This window comes from Sylvia atricapilla, chromosome 5 (genome assembly GCF_009819655.1).
Source record: "Sylvia atricapilla isolate bSylAtr1 chromosome 5, bSylAtr1.pri, whole genome shotgun sequence".
In the NCBI taxonomy this organism is placed as follows: domain Eukaryota; kingdom Metazoa; phylum Chordata; class Aves; order Passeriformes; family Sylviidae; genus Sylvia; species Sylvia atricapilla.
Genome location: NC_089144.1, coordinates 44,699,376 through 44,719,627, shown reverse-complemented (window position 1 = coordinate 44,719,627; position 20,252 = coordinate 44,699,376). Strand labels below are relative to the sequence as shown.

The 20,252-nt window shown below is 45.2% G+C and overlaps 1 protein-coding gene across 1 annotated transcript in view; it reads left to right on the top strand.

Annotated features, from left to right (window-relative positions):
• Positions 1–19,769, top strand: part of NTN4 (netrin 4) — a 48,017-nt gene extending 28,248 nt beyond the window's left edge. Inside the window, exons 4-10 of the mRNA XM_066319302.1 lie at positions 2,604–2,730; positions 3,983–4,171; positions 10,355–10,571; positions 11,248–11,360; positions 12,534–12,602; positions 14,270–14,440; positions 18,045–19,769. Coding sequence (XP_066175399.1) covers positions 2,604–2,730; positions 3,983–4,171; positions 10,355–10,571; positions 11,248–11,360; positions 12,534–12,602; positions 14,270–14,440; positions 18,045–18,181 — 1,023 coding nt within the window. The 3' untranslated portion in view covers positions 18,182–19,769. The remainder of the gene's footprint in view (positions 1–2,603; positions 2,731–3,982; positions 4,172–10,354; positions 10,572–11,247; positions 11,361–12,533; positions 12,603–14,269; positions 14,441–18,044) is intronic.
• The last annotated feature ends 483 nt before the right edge of the window (positions 19,770–20,252 follow it).

The window sequence follows — 20,252 nt, the reverse complement described above, 5'->3', positions numbered from 1 at the left end:
AGGGTTTCTGAGGTGCTGCTGAGTTTCGGATGTGTTTTTGGATTATTAATACTGAGCAGCCTCTGGATGATTGATTGGGTCCCCACTGATTCCTTGTGTGGCTTTGGCAAGGAGCAAACTGAATTTGGAGGGTGAGGCTACAGAAAGGGGGAGCACACATCCCCACAGTAATCTCAAGTGTTCCCGTGTCTGAGAAAATTTGTGTTTGCAATTCTTCTCCCATGTTCTTCTCACTTTGGCATCATGATTGCAAAAGCCCCAAAGGAGCCCCTGGTTTTGACCATGGCACCCTCTGACTCCTTCTGGTCACCTTCCCTTCCTGATCATGTATGTCCTGAGTCTAGTGGGTTCGTCTATCCTTACAGCTGGGACAGTCCTGTGAGGCAGGATTTCTGGAGTATATCTCTGGCCACAGATGTGGTTCAGGCTAATACAACATGTCTAGCCCTAACCACTCAATGGCCAAAGGGCTTGCAAGAAACTCCTACCAAAACTGTCATGAAGAAGTTAGGGCACCATCAAAACCACCAGAACATGACCAGTACACTTTTAGTTATCTTCTGTTTCCATGCAGCTATGTATGCTTTTAAATGTGTGTGAAGAGATTCTGTAACATTGGCTTGTGTGTGGACCTTGCCTAAAAAATATGAGAGACGGAAATTTATTGATGAGTGGTAATGTAGGAAAGAGAGATATCTGAGAGTTTGAAGAACATTTTGTTGGTAGTAGCAAAAAATGCAAATATGAAAACACATTACACACTTTGAGAACTAAATATACCCTCTGGAAATTTGTTGTTTCTTTTCTATATTTACATTTCATTATTTTTAAACATTAGCACACATTTAAGCTTATATCAATATCGTAAGCCAGAAAGACCACGTAGTATCTGCAGTGAGACCAACTAATACCTGTGATGAGGCTAGATAGCACTGAAAACAATGTTATCTTAGTATTTTCACTTCAGCTTAGATGCTTGTGCATTCTGACTCCATCTGTACCTATACATTGCTTACAAAGCCCAGTTGCTGTTCTGCATTTTTTGATGATCTGACATTTTAATAGGGCAGGAATGAATTCAAGAAGTTTTTGAAAGATCTTGCTATTTTCGTTTCTGCTTAAAAGTCTTGGAAGGATTTTCCAGGTCAGTTTTGAAATTTTATCTGTACTCGTTACATTTGACTCCTGCGAGATAGCAGCTGAAATCTATTCATTACAAGTGAATAAATCAAAAAGTCATCATTGGCCAGGAGTGTGTATGGTGTGTGTGTGCACCTAGGTAACAAGCAGGAGCTGTTTATAACATGTTCAAGGTCCTCTTCTGTTTTGTTTACTGTTCAAGCTTTTCACAGGAACCTTTTTGTGGCAGCCTCTGCAGTAAGTCATGCAGTTAGGAACAGCACACTTGTAAAACCACAAGTTAAACTGTGTGGAGGGCAGTGTTTTCCAGTAGCAGTTAAAGCCATGCCCCAGCTCCTGGCTGGATCAGCAGGCACCTCAACCACCCTGTGTGTTCATTTCGATGCCAAAAGCAGCTGGTAGCTGGTGCAGCTCTGTTGATTTAATGGCCAGCTTGTGCCATGAGCAGAGGGCCACGCTGGCAGGACAGACTGAAGCCCCCAGCTTGATCATGAGCTGCAGGAAAAGCCGAACCATGTATTTAAAAGCAAAATGTGGAGCAGAGTAAAGCTGCAAGCAGTGGCACATATCAAAATAGCTACAGTAGGTAGCTACCTGCCATGCTTCATGGGAAAAGGGCAAGGCCTTCAGTCTTGCCAGCAGACCCATGCTGCTGCAGAGCTTGATCTTGTTGCATCCAGGCACTGCCGGGCTGCTCATGCCCTCTGGCTACATCCTGTTTTCTTTGCATTTGCCAACAGGGTGAGTAATGCCAGCCACTGACAGGGCAGCTGGCACCAAGTGTGCTGTGCTGGCTTTTCATCTCTAATTACCCCCTTCCACTGGGCTGTCTAGCTATTAAATTATCTGTCATGAACATGTCCGAGTATAGTCAGTCACAGGCCTTGTGCTATCCTTGATTCTTCCTTTGTGGGGCAAAAATCCTGCCTAGGATGAGTAGATATTTATGTTTCAGGGGGTTGATTTTCTTTTCTCTCATACTTATTTGTGCTGGAGATAGCTGGGCACACAGAGCTGGGTGCTGAGGTTGTAGGCGCTATTCCTGCAGTAGTGCAAAGGTGTATTCATGTTTTTGAGAGAGAAAAAGGTTTTACAGTGTTTCCCAAGGATGCTTTGAATCCTGGCATTTTTTTAATCTCTCCTTGAAATTCATGCTGCATCTGGAAACTGCTGAAGACCCTTTTAGATATTAAAAAAAAACAAACAAACAAAAAAAAAGGTATGATTATACAATACCATGACATGCATGCAGATCTACACATATTAACCTAATTGTAAGTGTAATTGTAAGTGTAACTACAGAATATTTGCCCTGGGCTGAACTGGGCATCGTGCTATATCCCTCCTTCTAGTCAATGCAATAGCATGTAGCTGGCATGCTATTTCCTGTGTGTGGGCACTGCTTGTGCCCTGGAGACTCTGGCCTTTGCTGTGGGTGATCTTTGCTCTCTTTCCCCTCCTAGGTGCATGGTAAATGCATGTGCAAGCACAACACTGCCGGGTCCCACTGCCAGCACTGCGCCCCGCTCTACAACGACCAGCCTTGGCAGGCTGCCGACGGCAAGACTGGAGCCCCCAGAGAGTGTCAGTGTAAGTGCCAGTCAGGAGCGGTGTCTCCAGATCCTCTGCCACAGTGAAATGCTTCCTCCATGCCTGCCTTTCTCCTGTGTGTCCAAGAGGCAGCACATTCTGAGGTGGTGGGGAGGTTCTTTCCGAGCAGCCCAGTGAGTGAAAAGCCACTGCCATGTCCCTGCCCAGCACCCACCACATGTTTGTGTGGCAAGGACAGGCCTGTTCGCATAGCTCCTCACTTGGAAATCCTCACGAGACCAGGATGTCTGGTGGTTCTCCTTTCTCTGGGACCCAAGTGCATCTCCTGGGGATAAGGTCTGCTGTTGTGGGCAGACTGCAGCCTGCCAGGGCACCTTGGAGGTGACAAGGGGCCAGACTTGTCCTCTCCATGGACACCACTGACAAACACGTTTGCAGGACGTATGACTTGCTGCTGCTGGATGTGGGCTCTGGAGGTTTGAAAACCAGTTCTACAGTGCCTGAGAGGATGAGTGCTGGAAGTAGGGGAATGCAGAGGTCATGGGACCACCTGCTTTAGAAAGAGCAGCAGTTTAGCCAGGAGGGTGCTGAGGACTAACCGCAGCACCCAGGAAGGTTTGCAGGCCTGCTGAGTGCCATCCTGCCCTGGCTACAATGCTATCCATATGTAAGCTACCATCAGCCTGCCTATGTGGGCTATGGTCATGCTCACTGCAGCATGGACAATCTCTGAGAGAATGACAGTGAATTCCTACTTACACCAGCAGCATTTGATGAGCAGGGATTGGCATAGATCTCACTTGACCCTTGATTTCAGTCGTGTGGCATGCAGACTTCCTCCACAGCCAGGACAGGGTAAAGAGGATGCTTGTCCTCTCTCACACACTGCTCACCCACCTGCCTTTTTCCTCCATCAACTGCAGGGAACATCCTGACAGCACCCTCATGGCAGATGTTGTATAGGGCAGTACTGATTTCTAAAGCTGGGAGGGAAGCAGGACCAGTGAATGTGGGTCTCTCTGTTCTGGCCTGACCAGCTGTGGCTGTTCTTGTACTGAAAAAACAGTATTGGAAATAAAGAGTCAAAGAAAATACATTTTCTTAAATGTTATCTCCAGAGGTTGGGAAGTGTAGATGAAAATGTAGTGATACTTCATGCATTCGAATGAATAACAGGTTCATAGGTCAAGTCCCCATTCCAAAACGTGGTTTGGTTTTGTGTCTCTTTTCTATAAATCAGATTCTTTCGCTGCCTTAATGAGTCTTTCTGTTCCCTTTGGCTTCACCTCAGCGTGCAAGTGTAATGGGCATGCCGACACTTGTCATTTTGACATGGATGCGTGGCTGGCGTCGGGCAATCGCAGTGGCGGCGTCTGTGACAACTGTCAGCACAACACGGAGGGGCAGCACTGCCAGCGCTGCAAGCTGGGCTTCTACCGCGACCTCAGGAGGCCCTTCTCTGCCCCAGACGCCTGCAAACGTAAGTCACTGACCTTGTACTACTGAAGGGCTTCTCAAGTGGGAAAGTGTAGAATGAAAGGTGAGATCTTCTTGCCCCTCCTTGGAGCAATCTTCTTGCTTCTGTGCAGGACAGTGAACCCTTTGAATCCTCTTTGTGACACTACGTGCAAAAAGCAGTGGTGATATTTGCAGGGTGAAAGTCTGCAGATGCTGTTGACAAATCTGTCCCAAGGATCCCTTTAGCCTGAGGGCAGGGGAAGAGAGATGATTCATTCACTTTCTTCTATTGCTATTTTTGGAGAGGAAAAGCTGCATCTTGTTTTCATGTTCTCCTTGTTTGGTGATTGTTGCAACCTCAGAATCAGGTTCCTCACTCAGCGGGGGTGAAGACGATAAATAGCGTCGCCCACCAGTTCGTGTTCACAGCAGCAGCAGGTGGGTATGGAAGGACAGACTGGAACACCAGTTAAGTGATATTCCAGAAGGTGGAACACTGAGGAGGCAAAACTAAAAGCAATGATTCAAGCACATGTGAAATTAAATCTTTCCCAAGCAAAGAAGCAATCCAAAAGCCACAGTCCCCAGGGGCCACTGGTGACTCACCATGGGGGACTCCGAATCCCCAAATTATGCTGAGAACATTATACTGGTCAGCTAAATATGGGGTGCAGGCATGCCCTCCGCTCTGAGCCTACAGCTGCCCACTGGCTTCACCACATTTCTCCTCGCTGACTCACTCACTATGAGGGGGACCTTTACAAGTGACAAAAAGAAATCCAGCTGACACTCTGCCTGTGTCTTTTGAAGAGACACAGAGCACATCTCTCACCACTCAAGGAGAAGTACCTGCACATAAAGGAAGAGGGAACCCTCCTGCGGTGGGGAGCTGCAGCCCAGGCTGGGAGGCTGTGTGAGGTTTCAGTTTGTTTATTGAGGTCTGCTGGGGAACAGCTGCTTTTGTCCTGCTCCCTTACTGCATATTATCCTCATGAGATTCCCGGCAGCCCCACCAGTCTGTTGCAGAGGTCCTCCTCCTCTCCACCTTTCACACATTGCAAGGAGGGGCAGTAACAGCTGAACTGCCTGTTTTACAACCCTAGTTCTCTTTATGGAAACGGAATTGACCACTGTCCTCCATTGCTTGTGTAAATAATTACTTCACTGCTGTAGTATGTACACAATAATTTTTTTGAACAGTGAATTTAAGGACTTTAAAAAGTTTCACTACCTACTTGTATACATCAAAGTTCTAAGTCTCCTCAGTAACATCAGATACTTTCCCTCCTTAATATCGCCAGAACTTAGGCAATGAACTTTAGTTTTGGAGTCTCGTTAGGAAAAAAACAGGTTTAAACATTTAGACCCAAAGCAGAGGCTGTATGGTTTTTTTTCTCACTCAGTGATTCATCCTTGCTGATTAAAAAAAGAACGGTTACTATTAATTGACTGCTGATAGATAATGCAGGACGGAAGACTGAAATAAATGCTGCATGGGACCCTCAAGCTCTGAAACATCATTGTACTGTAGTTCTGGTACCTTCGCTAGGGTTGTAATTCCTGATATTCTTTATATGGCAGCTCCCATCAGGGAAGAATCTGCACTTTTCTGAGGCCATCAAAGACAAGCGAAGCTTTGGCACTGAGTTGAGTGTGGTTTTTCTGGACACCTAAAAACACCACCCTTCACCTTGGAAGCAGTAAAAGTGGCCTCTATCTCCTTTGTCACCTCATTTCAGCCAATTGAGGGGGTGTAGTTTCATGAGGGACTCTACAATGAGTCAATCTGCAATCTATAATTTGTGCCAGAATGCCCTGTCCATAAGCTGTGGCTGTTTGGAGGGTCCAAGAGGAAGTCAAATGGCACCTCCTGGGCTGGCCAGCACAGAGCTTCGTTCCTTGCAAAGCCAGATGGAAACAAGAGGTCTCAGGACATATTGCTGCAAAGCAGCCCCAGCTCAAAGGGAAGGCTGCCAACCCTGTGCACGTGCCTGTGTGCAAGTTAATGAAGTCAGGCAGTACATTGCATCATTAACTGTGTGTTAGCCAGATTCCAGGGTTCTTGATTTAAAAGTTTCTCCCTGCCTTTATGAGCCAGAGGAAGCTGTGGATATTAGATGATTAATGGGTATTTTTGTTGACATATGCCAGTGCTTGTTTCTCTTGGCTTTCTGCATTCATCTCTGAATCACTGGCCCATGGCATTCCACTTCCCACATTCAAAAAAAAAAAAAAAAAAGAAAAGGTGCCTCCATTACTCTTTAATGCAATAATCCAGCTTTATGGACCACTAGATGTTCATGAACTCTGGTATTTAAAAGCCAAAGATAACATATATTTAACAAGAACTTTAAGATACTCTTGAGTATAGTGAGAAAAAGTTTACATTTATTTACCTTCTGCATTAAGTACCTCCACTTCATCACTTTTTTTTTTTTTTTTTTCCTGGATTTATGAATTACAGAGCATGATACTCCCTCAAGTATCTGAGGAAGACAACTTTTCCTAGCACAAACTGAATTCCACAAATATAGGGATTATCTGAATGCTTTCTTTTCAGAGACTACAAACTCCCAGATGATTTCTCTCTGGGCTTTTCAAACCCTCACAAATACATTCCTCCCTAAGACCCCTTCACCTCTTCACTTCTGGTCTCCTGCTGCCAGGAATGCTCCGTGCACCCAGGGACCCAGCACCTCAAGGGGGAGATGGCAGCTGCAGGGCCGTAGAAAATGACTGATGGCTGTTAAATTAAATTATATAAGATCAATTACAGCCCATGCCTGGAACATTTCCAAGGACCATGCCATGGTCTGCAATAACAAGGGACATGCGTGGAGCCCTATCATTCTTTCTTGGGAAGGCCCTGGCATTGCCTGCTTGTTTCTGGCTCAAGACACCATTATTGTTCAAACATTGAAAATTTAAAAATACCTAGGTCAAAGTAAATAAAGGAGTTGTTAAGCCATAATCTTTAAGGATACTCTAAAGATTCTTGTAGGCAAAGTGTGTATATAATATTTGCTCAGGAGTAGGTGTGTACCTGATAAAATGAAACATTCTGATGCTTAAAACACCAATTTGATGACTCTTTCCTCCCGACATACCTTTTCTTTCCATCTTCATGAGTTTTTAAGCCTCAGCTACAGTACAATTGCAGACAATAAAATTGAGTATTATAATTACCAAATTTATTTTGCTTTTCAGCTGTAGGGTTTTGAGGGTAAATATTTGTAACTTCCGAAGGTTAGCTGGCAGCCGAGAAAACCACAACAGTATCACCAATCCAGGGCAGGGAAATCCAGTTCTGCTGGCATCCCACTCACTGATTTTCCCTCCCAGTCAACACATGCAATTCCAGGACAGGCAGCTGTCAATTCATATGTGCATGGAAGTCCCATGCAGAATACTGGCTGGTAAACAGCCAGTATTTTGTAAGCAATGCTGCTTACAAATCAAAAAGAAAGCAAAAGGATCCAGCTTGTGGAGGGTTTCTCTTGATCCAAGGCTGGGGTCCAGCAATTCCTTCTCTTGCAGGAGCTCCCTTGGCTGTGGAGACTCCCGGCCTCTCTGGTGGAGAGGCCATGGCACGTGAGACAGGCACTGTGGAGAAGCCTCACACTGAGAGTCTTACACTCTGCACCTGTGCAGCCACAATGAAATGCCATCCAACACTGTCTGTAGCTACTTTTGCTGCTGCTCAGCTGCTCCTCTCACCTTCCTGGGTGTGGGTCTCCTACTACCTGTGCTACAGTGAGGTGCAGATTGTGTGGAAGGAGGAAAATGGGGTCTAAAACCAACACAGCACAACTTCCCACGAGGGACCAATAGCTCCCACTTTCAAACACTGTATAATCAGTCCTGCAATCTTTTCCTTCCTGCCCTTGCCATAGTATGGAAGCATTCCATCCTTTTTCCATGCATTTCTTTCAAATGTAGTATAACACGCTCACATTTGAGCTCTAGAGCCTAATTTCTGTTCTTGGTGCATAGCGATGGGCTTCAGTTTATGTCTGCATTGCTCAGCAAGTTCCCACAGCAGCCCATCACAAACATTTATTGTGTTGAAAATTTTCCCCCAAACCATTCAGATTAATGTCCTTTAGTGTCATGTTGAGCCTTCACCCAAGATCCAAGAGCAAAAACATTCAATTTGCCAGCCACCATTAGAAAGCAGATTGACACCTTGGTGGCTCACTGAGGAGCAGCCAGGAAGGATGGGATCCCTGGACCTGGATAGGCAGGTCTGTTAGAAATTACCAGCCTTTAGAACACATCTCTTTGTGGCTTTTATTAAAAATTATAGCCAACTACATTCTCATTTTCAGTTGTCTCTTTAATTGCCTATGAGTTTGCTGCTCTTTTTCATAACAGCTTTTGTAAATTTAATATTCTTGCTTCACTGAGGTGTTGCCACTGATGTTTAATTTTATATTAGAAAAAAAAAAAAAGTGTGTAAAAGAATTGTCTGAAACATAAAAGCTCCAGCCCCAATGGGGTTGTATGTAAAATTCAGCTGAAACCTGACCAAAACAGGACCAAATCTCTGGCTGAGCAGTGGATTTATCTCATTAACTAGAGGAGAATAGAAGAGCCTTAAGTGCCTGATATTTCCCCTGAAGGGCCTGAGGAATGCCAGAAATACCCTCCTCATCTAGTAGGAAAAGAGAGCATTTGGCTGTATGTATCATGTGTAAAACACTTCACAGGCTTCAGGAGAAAGGTATGCAAGTCTCAGTGCACTCTGTTGAAAACTATGCTATTAAAGGTACCAGAGTTCACTGCCTGCAGCTACTTACACAGTTTGTGGAGAGGCTTTCTAATCTTTTAATTTTATATAATTATATTTGTTTGCGAGTGGAAAGGTTGGGGAAAATTTGGGGATTACTTTGGCAAAGATGTTGGAATCATAATCGCCTCTAAGTTAACTGCCAATATTAATCTATCCTTTTAATATTTTGAAACTATACTCCAGGTACGTCAGATTCCTGAAACCACAAAAATGCTGTCAGAGCAAAATTAAATGTATGTGTGCAGCAATCAGTATTTTAAGAGAATGAAATATGTTGCCTGTGGTGGCTTTCCTGCTCTATTGCCTTCACAGTTGCAAAATAGAAAGATTGGTATTAGAATTTAGTGAAAATATTCCCTACACGCGTAATTTTTTCAATAAACTCGATTTTATGTAAATGAACCTTTGGGCAAAGGTCTTTCAGCAGGGAATTTTTTGCCATAATGTGTAAGGCTGACTGTACCATGTCCTGGTCAGAGAACCAAACTCTGAGGCGAGAAGAGCACAAGTAACCCAGTTACTGGTCCTGTGGGCCACAGCATCACCTGCTGACCTGGCCACATGGTCAGGTTTGGCTCATGCTTTTGATAACTGTATTTCTGTTCTTTGAAAACATTAACATCTTTGGGGGAACGTAGCCTTGCAACAGACATAAATTATGTTTATGTAAAAACAACAACCCCTAAGGAGTAGGTAAGGAAAACTTCACACCACCTATTTTAGGGCATCCTTTCTGAGAACCCAGTATGTCCCAGCACACTTCTAGTGCATTGTTCTGATGCAAGGGGCTGTGAGGGAGAAAAGAAAGCAGCTGGCATTTCTGATGTGCACTCTGCAAACCTGTGTCCTGGAGAATATGCAAAAGCCTATCTCTAAACTGTCGGTTTTCTCATTCTTTTTTCCTAACGTTTTTAATTGATGGTTTTAAAAATCAGACAGAGACAGAGGGGTACTTTTTGCTCAGCCTTTGCTTTAATTAAAATGACTGTTCTGAGGGATTTTTTAACCTCTTGGATGCAAGGCAGTTGTTATTACTTTAGAAAGCAATTATGCTCTGATTCATTTTTTGCAATGAAGCACCCGCAGCTGCCTAAACACCACAGCGAAGCAGGCACATCCCTGGGTACTTGGCTGGATTAGAATCCAGATGCTGCAAGGAAAGTAATGAAGGCCTGTTTGGCAAAACATAACACGACACCAGGGATGGTTGACTAATTAAAACTAGCTCACAGAAGTTAAAATTCTACAGATTCCAAAGGGAGACTCTGCTCAGATTTGTATGGATGAGGGATAAAAAAGCCCAGAAACCCCAGAGGTGTCCCTAGGCAGAGATAGTTGTTTTCCTCCGCCTTTGTGATGCAGAGGTTGTGCACTCAGAGATGCTCTGTCCCTCACGGTGTCCCTCCCCTGCAGCTTGCTCCTGCCACCCTGTGGGATCGGCCGTGCTCCCCCTGGGCCCCCGCACCTTCTGTGACCCCAGCACCGGCGACTGTCCCTGCAAGCCGGGCGTGGCAGGGCCCCGCTGTGACCACTGCCTCCCTGGCTACTGGGGCTTCGGTGCCTACGGCTGCCGCCCCTGCGACTGCGCCCGCAGCTGCGACCCCCACACCGGGGACTGCCACAGCAGCAGGTGAGCTGGGGGGCCCACCGTACCTCACCCAACCTCTGTGACCGCAGCCCTAGGGAAGCCTCAATTTACACATGGCAAGCAGGCTGAAAAGTATCCGTTACGTAAAATACTTGGGGTTTGGTATGGCCGAGAAGTGGGGACAGAGTGGGAGCTGAGGCTGTGGTTCCCTTGGGTACCTGGCGCACCATGGCAGGGCACCAGCGATGTTGGAACTTTTGCTCTCAGTGCTGGTGTTAATGCATTGGGTATTTTCCATAATCTTCACAGTTGTTTCCTCTCCACAAGAGAAATGTGAGCCTGAGGGACATCTGAATAAGAGGAGACCGAAGCCTTAATTCTTCTGTTGCAGCTCAGTTTATGTTGACTGTGGCTTGGAGTAAAGCTCTGACTTATAGAAAAAAGCACATTTTAATAATACCACACTCTCCAAATCTGACATGTTGCTTTTTTTACCAGACGGAAGGTATTTGTGGCATATAAATCTCTATAACGTAGTTTAAACTCAAAATGGATCCATGATCTTCTCTGACAACACTCATCCTGTTCACCTTCCAAAACCTCCTCTTGCATTTACCATCATCAAGGCAAGCAGTCACGTTGCATCTGAAGGATGGGCGGGCTCTGCTTTCCACTGGCTCCCGGAAGAAGGCTGATCATCTCCCTTTCCCCTCAACAGCTCAGATGTGACCTGGCACAATGAAGCGCCTCCTTTCCAGGCAGTGCTCAATGAGAGCGAGCCCACCTGGGGCTGGGAGGATGAGCAGGGCTTCTCAGCACTCCGGCACTCTGGTAGGACTGCAGCTTTATACTTTGTGTTCCACCGCCCAACCCCTCCTGCCAGCAGCCACTGCAGACCTAGTCCTCTGCACTGACTTGTAGTTAGTACCCTGGCAGTTGCAGGGGGAATGGACATTCCCTCACTAACATGTGGAGGAATGTCCTTGTGACCATCTCTTTCCCCTTCAGGAGCCAAAGGAGCCTTATGGCTCATCCCATCAATGCAAGGATGTGCAAAGCCATTAGGCAGGTGCTCCATCCTGAATGCCTGTACCCAGCATTTAGCTGTTGTAAGGCAAGAATTTGCAGTCTCAGCTCTGAATTTCAAGGCTGAAGGCCCTTGAAATGTTTTACTTCACTATCATGTTTTAAAGGTATCTTTATATTCCCTGAAACTCAACAAACCAGCAGTTTTATTCAAAGGATGGGATTTGCCACTTCACCGGCAGGCAGTTACGGGATTTCTAACTCAGAATTTATTTCCCCGATACCCACAACAATTTTGGCATCACTCGCGGCTTATGATGTGATTTGAGATGGTCTAGCAGGCAGCTGGAGAAGTTATTTCCCTCCTATGTTCCCAGCCTGGGGGAGGTGGGTGCTACATGAAGGTTGGCGCAGGGCAGGCTGGCCCCCTGGGGCAGCATCAGGCTGTCCTCCCTTGCAGCTGCTGCATGCTAGCAGGCAAGCGTCATTTCCTCCATTTTCAGAGAGCAGCTCGATAACATCTTGAGGATACAATAATTGAGTTAATTGAGGGGAAAGCTCCATCATTTGTCTAGGCGATTTCATTTTAAACGTAAATAAGTATATCATGTTATTCTTTGTTCTAAGATCACGGAAGTCATTAGTCTGCCTTAACCTCTGCAACATTTCCTTTTAAAATTTTGTCTGGTACATTACGGTGTGGAAAATACCACAGGGAAAGATACGCATGTTATTTGCATCCCACTGCAAAATAATAAGGCCTTTGTTTTCCTTCTCTTCTAATTGTAAACAAGGAGTAATTGCCCTTGGACTAAGAGTCTATATTCACTCTCAATCTGAAAACAGTTGCAAATTTCTTTTTTTTGCATGAGGCTTGTGGACCACTTGAAAAACCTCTGGCAGCTCCTGGGCTCTGCCTGCAATTGCTCCTTCTTTCAAGCACAATTCACAGCCATTTGCTTCCTTCTTTTTCCCCAGGTAAATGTGAATGTAAAGAGCAAGTTTTAGGGAATCCCAAGGTCTTCTGCGGGATGAAGTACACCTATGGTGAGTCGTGGGTGAGGGGGCTGTAAAGGGAGGTGCTGCAAGGCAGTGCAAGTGTATATGAAGCATGAGAGGTGCTGTGTGTGCACCTCTCCATCCTGGCAAACCCACGGGATACTTAGTCTAAGGGCAGATCTTCAACCAAGATGTACAGGTATCATGGTAACAAGTCAAGGTGGGTGAAGTGTCTTGTTCTTGTACCCATCTCTCTTTGCTATCAAAGCACTCTTTTTCAAAACTCATGGGAGGACAAGAGCTGGAAGTGTCCCTGGGATGTTGTCAAGGTCCAAGACAGACTATAAACCACTGTTACCAAAAATCACTGAGATGCTGTCTGTAGACCAGGTGCCCTAATGAGAGTCCAGAAATTATTGTATCTGAATGACACTGAATGTAAGGAGGGACCATGATCACCACTCCGTGGATGAAACAATTCCAGCAGCTGCTGGGAATTTCCCCCTGTCAACCAAGTTCAGCTGTTGCAATGGGAGGATGTATATTGTCTATGTGTCTCTTGGATTCAAATGAATGAGAAGGGGCACTTTGTTTCCCAAGACCTCCCCGGTGTGTGCCACTGAACTGCTTCCTTCATACTGCAGCAGAGCAAGGAATGCTCTGTGCAGCACTCCCAATCTCTTGCAGGGGTCTCTTGCACCTGTTTCATCTCACATTGAAGTAAAAAAATGCACAGAGATAGCCCATACCTCTGCAGGCTGCAGAGCAACCCACAAAGTGGAGTTCAAGGGGCTGCCAGTTGTTGAAATGTAACCCTGGCTTAGTGATATTAGGAAAAAATTTGATTCTGCTCTGTTTTGCTTCCCAGCCATGATAGTAACTGTGTTTAATCTTACAAAAGATAAGAAACTGGGAAAAAAAAGTAACAAAACCTCCATAAATCTTATCTAAAGGGCACTCAGGCTTCCCTCCCATTCATCAGTCAACATGTGAAGGTGTCAGCTAGACTAGAGAGAGAGATGAATTACGGGGCTCATCATGAGCTCCAGGAGGCCACACTGTGGGAGGCTGCCCTGAGCTTCCCAACGTGAGTGCTGAATAAAGCACCACCACATGGGGATACCTGCCACTATAGGTCGGGTGGAGGAACTGGGCCCTGAGCCTCCACCACGCAGGGGCTCGGCAGTGGAATGCCAGGTGGTGAAAATGTGCCTGTGGGTATGAGTGAGCTCAAAATACTCCTGGATTTTCCCCAGTCCCCACCAATGTCTCACTCTTCTCCACTGGATTTGGCAATTCTGCAAAGCAGCAGGACTGGCACCAGGGTGGGATGAGGCTGAGGCTGGCAAAGCCTCCTGGTCCATCCCTAAATCCAATTGTTTTCCAAAAGTACTAAGGAACACAAAGGGTTTGCTGAGCTCTGGGAGAAAATGGGACTTCATGCCCTCTTGGCAGTTTCAGGGGCCATGGCCAAAACAATTGGCAGCATTTCTGCCCATGGGTGTGGGGATGTATGTGCTCCCCAGCAGCTGCTCTGATCCTGGGCTCCCCAGCAAGGAGCACTGGGCAAACTCTCCTGTAACAAAGCAATTAACCTCACTGCTTCACTCAGACACCTGCACTAGACCAAGATAAAAAAAAAAAAAAAAAAAAAAAAATGAGAGAGCCCTGTAAATAGCTTGTATATTCCTGGTTTTGAATTCCTGTGATCCCAGTGATCAAGACGAAGATCTTGTCAGCTCATGACAAAGGCTCACATGCAGAAGTCAGTGTGAAGATCAAGAAAGTCTTGAAATCTACAAAGCTGAAGATCCTCCGGGGCAAGAGGACACTCTACCCTGAATCCTGGACTAACAGAGGCTGCACTTGTCCCATCCTCAATCCTGGTAAGTTTGACTCCCTGAACAGTACATCCCCACCACATATACACAGATTTCATTCCTGACCTTCTATATCCCCTCATACCAATGAGCTGAGGTTGCAGGCCAGTGCTGATTAAAAATTACTGGCTGTTAGATCACTTGGATTCCAATAGCAATCTCCATCAAATTGAAATTTCATAGAGAAAAGTTTGGTTCATCCTATGGACTTTAAAACATACCGTTCTCTTTATGTAGTGTAGACATAGGCTTTCAGTTTTACCAGTCTCTGTTCCCAGAGGGAGGGAGATGCACATCATGCCACAATTGCATAATATATCTTTCAAAGCTAAAGCTAATTTCAATCCATAAAAGCACATTTAAATCTAATTTGAGCCATGATACTGCACTGAAGTTCTAATCTAAACTCCAGGGAAGATTTCTCTTTGAAAGTAACACAAATTTACATCTACAAGATTTGAAAGAAATTTTCTTATGCAGTGTGAGGAGAGCTCCACAGTTTTTTCCCACCTTCTTTCACTGAAATGGAGTATAAACAGTGCATACAGTCTCCAGTATGGACAAGGACACGCAGATTCAGGAGTTTCTTCCACAGAGCAAAACTAAGCTGCAGCTGACACACCTCTCTTTACAACTCCAAGATAAATGAGCAGTTATCGACTAATTAAGATGAAGGGCTTTCTTTCCACAAGTGTAGGCACCACTGGGAAATTGGCAATGGAATCATTGATGTAGGTGCTGAGACGTCCCTTTCATGTGCAGCACTAGGATCTAGAGGGTACAGGGCTGTCTGTGAGGCTGGGTAGTGCAGAAAGGTTATTCACTGATGAGGTGTCTGCAGTCTTCCCTCATGTGCACAGGAGTGACTGCCTGGTTTTGAAGGCAAGCTGCTGGGATAGCACAGCTGTACCTAGGAAGACTTGTCAGGTGCAAAGGTCAGATGAATCAGCAGCATTAGGTAGGGCTCTACTGTTTAAGTGCAGTAGGACTTTGGATATTGCTGGAACACCATAAATCACTAATCAAATAGCTATAGCTCTTTTATTTTTTCCATATGCAATGAAAACACAAGCAAGAAAGCCCAGATGCAGCTGCCTTAATATGAACCTGAAGGAATGCAATGGAAGCTGTCCAAAACTGAGCCTGCAGGGCAGCCCCACACCTGACACCCAGATTTGCCACTCGACTAACTTCAGAGGTGCTTCACTGATTTTTCCCCAACAGATGAAAAGACAGCATTAATCACAGAATCAATGGAGGTCTCTTAGGCAACAACAGGAAGGTGGAGATGCAACTGTCTTTAGTGACAGTCCAGGTGTCTGACACATCAGGTGTTACTCCCTTGTTACTTCCTTGCCAGCTCTCACGATTTAAGCTACAAAGCTTGGTATTGTTTTGAAATGCAGCTCCTGGTCCCATTAGTCTCAGCCTTAATGTTGAAAAGAACTCGTGAAGTTTGTTGCTAATAGGAAACTTGAAAACATCTGTTGAGTGAATCTTAAAGATTCAATAATGTCAAAGAGGGAAAAAAGGATCCCAGATATCTTTTTTTTAATTCATTATTTTCTTTAGCTACCACATTCATTTCTGAGTGGCTTGCAATACAATATTAGCAGATTCAACCCTCTATCACAGTAAGAGCTTATGGCCTACATGTGAATAAACCAAAACCAGCTGGATAAAAAGTCAAGCTGACATAAAACAATTTTCTGACATACAGCTATAATGGAAATCACAGCTTCAAAAACATAGAGGAGATCAAAGATAAACATAAAAGTAAGACAGATGTGTTTTTATACTATTTACAGAAGTAAAGGGATATTAAAAGGAGAGTAGGCTCTTAAAGACTCTGACAAGAAAAAAACCACAAACCCTCCAAGCATTTATCAAATCTCTGTGGGCTATTTTCAGATGAAAAACATCCTTAAGTTCCTACAAGGGGAACCCTTCCACCACTCTTGCACACCTTCTGCTCCACACACACACACTGAAGCAGATTCTGCTTCTGGGGGCACACTGAGCAGAAAGATTTAAAGGTCTTGCCTGTTTGCAAGGTAAGAGGAGCCCATCTCTTTCATGGCTCTGCCAAGCACAGTCACAGAGAGGCAGAGAGCAGCCTGCCAGGGCAAAGTGCACAGCCTCAAGTCCTGGCTTGTGGCATCTCAGTCATTTGACTCATTTTAATTTTACACTTCTGTAGCATCAGGTTGAAAATCTAGAAAGCCCTACACATTGAACAACCACAGCAATATTTGCTTGCTCTCTGAGTGTGCATACCAGGTTTCTCCCTCAAGGGAAATAAATCTGGGAACCCTTGAAAAATGATGTTTATAACAGCAAGATTGACTTGGCCAAAATTAATGTCTTGTGAAGGGCGATGCTGCCACACACATATCCTGTGTTTACTTGGCAGAGGAGAGGATGTGTGTGCCCAAAACCTCAGATAAAGTAGAAAGCAAATTGTATTGCTTGACCTTTAGCTTGGGAGGCACCCTCCCTTTGTTCTGGCCTGCAGAATGAAAACCCAAGACAACACAAGCAGCAGCCAGGATGAAGCAGGATGACTGAGAGCACTGGGGAAGGCCCATCTCCTGTGCCTGGTTTGCACCAGCACATTGTGCTCCCCAGATTGATGCAAGAAGGAGTGAGCACAGGAGGGGCCTAATGCTGGCTGTACCCTAAATGTGCTGCAGTAGGATGCTGACCCTGGCAGGGAGCTCCTCCTGCCATGAAAGGGATTATCCTCCTTATTACCTCAATTTATGGCACATTTGTGGACCATTTAGGTTGTCTGGATCTTTGGCAGTGTTTCTTCAGATAATTCGCACCAAAGGCTTAGCTTTATCCCCCTCTTTAGCAGTTGTTACCTGGTTTCAAGCACTGTTTTGAGCTGTGTCCTGAAAATCAAGTGCAGACCTGGACGCCTAAGGAAAGACCTGCAGCAGGGCACTACAGGGACACATTCCAGCCCTTTCTATCTGTTTCTGGACAACCAGTTAAGGCTTTGTCAGACCCTGCTGTCATGTCTCTAAAACATCTGGCAGAGGCAGAAATTAGCAATTCTTTCCAGTGTGACAACCACTCCTTCAGGCTCTCCTTGGTATTGGTGCCAGCACATTTAGTGTTGCCTCTCTTTGGGGTCTGGCATGCCTTTGCCTCCAAGGCGCCACTGGCCACTCTGAGCGAGATACCAACCACTGGACCATCCTGCGCTGTTCCATTCCTTGAATTTGTTGAAATGATTTCCAGTTCCAGATTTATTCAGGGAGAAGTGAATCAGGTGGCAGCCAAATGAAAGTAGTAGCAGTTCCCAGAAGAGATATAAAAACTTCAGTGCTTCCTCCAGAGTTCAGCTTTCATTTATATTTAGAAGCTAACAAAATCATGTTTTGTGTGCTGCATCTCACTGACAGGTAGTCACAGGGGTTGTTTTGCCATAGATACAGATAGAGCTATAGATATACAGATACATGTGAGAGTCAATATATATAAATATTTCTTTGTGTAAGTGCTTTTTTACATGGGACTAGATATCCAGGCTGACTTTGCAGCTCAATAGGCCTCTTAAGCATGGTACTGTGCAGTCCCTGACCGCTTTGCTGGTTTGCAGGCTTGGAGTATCTTGTGGCAGGACACGAGGACGTCCGAACGGGCAGACTCATTGTCAACATGAAAAGTTTTGTCCATCAGTGGAAGTCGGCTCTCGGAAGAAAGGTCTTGGAAATTTTGAAAAGAGACTGCAACTAGAGGTGTGCAACTGCCTAGGGCATTTGTTTGTGCACAAAATGCAACAGCCTCCACAGAGAGACCACCTCTAGCATGAAAACTGGAATGTAAGAAAATAGTGCCAACACATGTAGTGAGGCATTCAGAGTTGTAGGCACTGTCTAATTTAACCCTTTCTGGCCAATGTTCTTTCACCTGCCTATAGCTTCCTTGTCAGGGCCTCACCCTGAGCCCTGCTTATTGTTATGTTTAGAGAAACAAAAGGAAGGGTGGTGGATGCTTGTCTCGCTGGGGCAATGCTGGAGCCCATGAAGCCACTGATCACCCAAGACTAAACTGCCACCCTAGAAGAGCTACTGCTGAGAAGCAAAACACTGCCAGTGCCACTAGTGTGGATCCTGAGTGACTTCCAGGGGCTCCCGGAGGATGCTGTGGGGATAGGCAATGGCCACAGCGGTGGGTAGGTGCTGGCACCAGTGTGGCAATGAGAACCACTCTTTAGAAACACCCCCTTAAAGGTTAGGTCATGGCAACCATCAAAGAGAATTGGGTGCCGCTTGCTTTTAACCTGTTTGCCCTGCTGAAGGTTTCGGGGGCTAGATTCTCTGCTGATGCTGTTGAGGAGAGAGCTGCTGGAGTGAATTGAATCCCTCTGCCTTGTCACAGGTGTGATGCAGAGGCCAGCTCTTCACCCACTGCATGGCTGCAGAGAAGAGCCAGCTGCAGAGGGTGCAGCGTCTCTCAGCTTTTGTCCTTGAAGTGTTAAAAAATGAACCTAGCCCTAATGTAAATATTTCATTGTATAAAGCACTTTACTACCTGCCACTTCACGGTGTGGGAAGTCTAATTGTGTTGGGGAAAGAAGAATTTGAAGGTGGCACGTGAAAAAAAAACTCCCTGAAACAGAAGCACTCCTGAAGACCCCTCGCAGTTGGACAGCGTTAACAGTATAAAGGGAATGGCCAGCCTGGCACTGGCCACTCAGAATATCTGAGGATGCAATCTGAAAGATAAAGTATTTGCACTGAAGTCCCAGCTTTAGACCAGCACTTGGACCCTGTGGGCAGGACTCCAGCAAGACTTTGCAAACAGAGTGAGGAGGAGAGACTTTGAGATAAAAATGCAATTGCCGGAGGAGAAAAAACTCTGACTGCAGGAAAAGGAGTGGATGCAGAGAACAGAAAGGACTTGCATTCACAAATCACAACCCAACAATTCATGGTGGGCATGGAGTTTATTTTATTTTTATGTTAGTATTTAAAACTGAACATTTTATTTGTTTTCTTCTGCGTTATTGTTTGCAATATATACAGGCATTATACTTCCTCATTAACACCAGTATGAAATATAGCACAGTTTACTGCAGTTTTCAGCACTAAAATACATCTTTTCTGTAAAGCATCTTTAAACCACATTGCATAGAATGTATTTTGTTCGTGAGTGTGAGGGGAAAGAAGACATACAACACCAGAAAAGTTACTAGTCTACCAATCCACTTTACATACGTATTTTTCTTTCAAGGTCCTGTGGACTCACAAAAAAAAGGATACTATTTTGGTAATTTGTTTTTGTATCTCATGTATGTAATAAACATAATATGATTTCAACATCTTCTTCTCCTGTTACTGTTTATGGCAATGGCAGCAGGGTCCTCATCCCTGCACTAAAGAGCACAAGCAAAGATTGCACTGGGTGAGGAAGAAGCTGCCATGGGGGATATTTTCCTCTCTGGCTGAGGGGTAAAATGCAACACGTAGCAAAGTAGCATGGACACCTCACAAAAATCCCATTTCACCTCTTGTTTTGGGAGGTTTATCAGCTCTTCTCATAAGGAGGGGAATTATACCAAAATATTTTTAAAGCTGGCCAGATTCTTGCCTCCACACAGGCTTGAAGGCTGAGCTGCAGAGCAGGTACTTATAAGAAGCATGTTGGGGATGGCAGAAATAAGGTTTGTTCCCTACATTTGAAACTACAAAGGGGAAACAAAAAGCTGTGGGAAACAAATGCTGTGGCAAAAGGTCTGCAAAAACACTGCAGAGTGAAGTCAAGCATCAGAAATTAGTGGCCAGGGGGTCAAGACGTAATCCGC